A 2,930-nucleotide genomic window follows, 5' to 3' on the forward strand; every position below is an offset into this window, starting at 1 on the left:
TGCCCTCTGGGCCCCAGGCAGCACTGCTGTGCCGGGCGGGTGCCGGAGCCCTGGCACGGGCTGCCCGGAGAGGGGCTGGGGGCTCCTCCGCGGGGTCTCCAGCAGCCGCCGGGACGTGGGGCTGGGCGAGCGGCTCCGCGGGGCCCCGCTGGGGAAGAGGGCGAGCGGCGGCACCCAGGGGTTCCCCCCCGGTTGCTGATTTCTGAAAAACCCATTTCGCAGCAGCCGGCTGGGCTCCAGTGGTTGGGGACGGGAGCATCCCGGGCGGGCTCGGTGCCCGCTGTGAGGGCTCGGGGACGGCGGGGATGTCCGGAGGAGGGACAGGAAAGCGTGACCGGCAGCGTGCGGGGAGGGAAGCGCAGGATCCGGCTGGGTGGCTCTCCCGGCCCCATAAAACCTCTTGCATCCGGGCTCGGGGGCCACGGCGGGACCTGAGGGGCTGGGGACAGGCTGGTGGCCCTGTCGGGGCTGGGTGGCTTTGGCAGGTGGCTCTGCCCCGGGAAGGGGAGGAGGCTGCGGCACTCCCAGCCCGGCTGGCGGCCGCGATGCTCCAGTCCCGGCTCAGCCTGGCAGCCGTGCAGGCACCGAGAGCACCCGGTGAGTGCGACCCCCCCGCCCCTTGCTTCCCACCCCTACACCCCCTGTAATATGGGGACCCCCAGTGCTGCACCCTTCTGTAGGGCTCTGTGGGTGAGAAACCCTATTTTTATGCTCGAGATCCCCCAAATTCAGGCTTCCCCTTGATTTACAGGTGGTTGTAAAGACAATGGGGTCCAAGGGTGCCCCCCCCCCCATCCCCTTCCACTTCACAGCTGTCCCAGGGGATGCACCCCACATTTGGGGGAGCCTTTTTTTGGGGGGGGCAGCTGCCTGTGCAGGCAGAGGGCGCACGGGGGTGTGGGTTGGGTTGGAAGAGGGGCTCCGTGTCCTGGGGGGGCTGGAGGGGGTCCGAGACCCAGCTTGTGTGTGGGGATGGAAATTCCAGGGGGTTTGGGGCAGCAACCCCTCAGGATGGGTCCATTGGGGGCATGCAGGGATCTGTGGCCCCCTGGCTAGGACTGGTTGGGGTGATTGGTGTCGGTGTGTGGCAGGATCAGTCCCAAAGCTGTTTTTTAGGGTGGGGGACCCCAGGCAGGTCCTGGCAAGGGCTGCAGCTGGGGCTGGGGGCACCCCAGGACATCCCTTGGGCATGAAGGTGACGCCAGCCCACGAAGGTCTCTGGGGTCGGGACCTATTTCTGCAGGGGAAGTGCCTGGCTGGGTCTCGTCCGTCTGTCCGTCAGAGGATGTCCGACAGGCATCCGTGCACGTGCACCGGGTGCTTAATCCAGATTGCCTTCAAGTGGCTTTGATCAAAAGCATTAAATGCCCTTACTCAGATTTTGGGGGGATTTATCTCAAAGGGACCAGCACCGAATTAATGCTGCTTTCTGTCTTGGGAGGGCATGGGTGGACCCGAGCTGGAGGTGTGCTGGGTGCCCCCAGCTCCCGTGGGTGCCAGCTCTGCCGATGGGGACAGGGTCGGATTTGGGTTTTCTTCCTCCACCAAAATATTCCTGGTCCCCTGCTCCTTGCGCTTCGAGGACCGTTTTGGGGCTCACCCCTGGGTCCATCCCCGGCACCATCCCAGGGCATCCCCACCGCGGGGGCTGACAGCTCCCACTCGCACAGGCTCGGCGAGGAGATGGAGGATGACAACCGGACGGAGCCGTGGCACCGGAGCCTCCAAGCGATGCTGGATGCCTTGAACCAGACGCTGCACGGGGCCATCCTGCGCCCCGCCGCCCCGCGCAATGCCAGCGCCCGCGCTGGCCGGGACGACAACGCCTACATGTACATCCTCTTCGTCATGACGCTCTTCGCCGCCACCGTGGGCAGCCTCATCCTGGGCTACACCCGCTCCCGCAAGGTGGACAAGCGCAGCGACCCGTACCACGTCTACATCAAGAACAGGGTCTCCATGATCTGAGCCTGGCCCCGACGCCGCCTGCAAAGCCCCGCGGTGCCCAAGGGGTGCTGAGCCCCCCGGTGCGGGGCAGGAGCTGGGCTCCTTGTGCCTGGCACGACCCGCAGGCAGGTCCCGGTGCCGCAGAGCCGTCCCGGCTGGGGACATGGGGACACGGGGAGGGCAGAGGCAGCTCCTTTCCCACCATTCCCATGCCCTGCTGAGTTTGGCAGGGGCTGTGAAGAAGGAAAATTTGCCACTTCCCTGCTCGGACCAGCCAGCATCGCCCTCCAAAGCGTGCCGTGGGGTGCCAGGAGCTTAGTGATGTGGGCTCGTGGGTTTTCCTGGTGCTAAAAGCTGTCATTTTAGAATGGCGTTGGGCCACCCTTTGCTGGCGGGGAATTAAAGGAGATGCTGGTTCCCGAGGGCTTGCGTCTGCTGCTTCTCCGAGCGTGGTGCTCCTGGTGCCCCTTGGTGGCTCTGCGGCAGCCAAAATTGCTTTGTGGTGGGACTTGCGGGGTGATTTGGCACCGCAGCCCGATCCCACACCCAAGATGCTTTCTCCCCGGCCGGCCAGCGTCACTCCAGCCTCGGGTGCACGCTGCGAGCCCGGCCGGAGGCACCCGGCTTCGCGCGCCCCCGAGGGTCCGGCCGGGCTCTGGCCGATGATGCCGGAGCTTTTCCTGCTTCCTTCCTGCGGGGTGCTGCCGGCTGTAGCTTTGGCCTTTTGTACCGCAGCTCCCAAATGTGTTTTCCAAGGGGCAAGCGCGTAGTGGCAAACGGGAAGGGGATGGACTTGGGCCCTCCTGGGCTCCTTGGCTTCGTCCCCGCTGTTGAAGCGGCCGGGTTTGGGGCTGGCCCACGGGGTGGCTGGTGGCCAGGAGGGCGAATGTCCCCGTCCTTCCAAACAGGCTGCCTGCCAGGGCAGCACCATGGGGCAGCACCAGCCACCCAGCCCCGGCGCCCGGAGCGGTCCCTCGGACATC

The 2,930-nt window shown here is 66.1% G+C and overlaps 1 protein-coding gene across 2 annotated transcripts; it reads left to right on the forward strand.

Annotated features, from left to right (window-relative positions):
- The first annotated feature begins 210 nt into the window (after nt 1-210).
- KCNE3 (potassium voltage-gated channel subfamily E regulatory subunit 3) lies at nt 211-2,366 on the forward strand. Of its 2 annotated transcripts, none has more exons than XM_040533951.1 (2): nt 211-602; nt 1,636-2,366. In XM_040533951.1, exons 1-2 carry the CDS (start codon nt 306-308, stop codon nt 1,966-1,968), a joined length of 630 nt encoding a protein of 209 aa, XP_040389885.1. In that variant the 5' UTR covers nt 211-305; the 3' UTR covers nt 1,969-2,366. The 2 variants fall into 2 exon arrangements, with proteins under 2 accessions (XP_040389885.1, XP_040389802.1); XM_040533868.1 differs by having other exon boundaries at nt 219-597; nt 1,671-2,366.
- Nucleotides 2,367-2,930: the final 564 nt, after the last annotated feature.

The sequence above is a fragment of the Cygnus olor genome, chromosome 1 (genome assembly GCF_009769625.2).
Source record: "Cygnus olor isolate bCygOlo1 chromosome 1, bCygOlo1.pri.v2, whole genome shotgun sequence".
NCBI classification, from domain to species: Eukaryota; Metazoa; Chordata; class Aves; order Anseriformes; family Anatidae; genus Cygnus; species Cygnus olor.

Coding starts and splice junctions, on each gene's coding strand:
- KCNE3 (XM_040533951.1), top strand. CDS start 306: ATGTCCGGAGGAGGGACAGGAAAGCGTGACCGGCAGCGTGCGGGGAGG. Junction 603..1,635: donor CACCGAGAGCACCCGGTGAG/TGCGACCCCCCC, acceptor TCCCAGGGCATC/CCCACCGCGGGGGCTGACAG.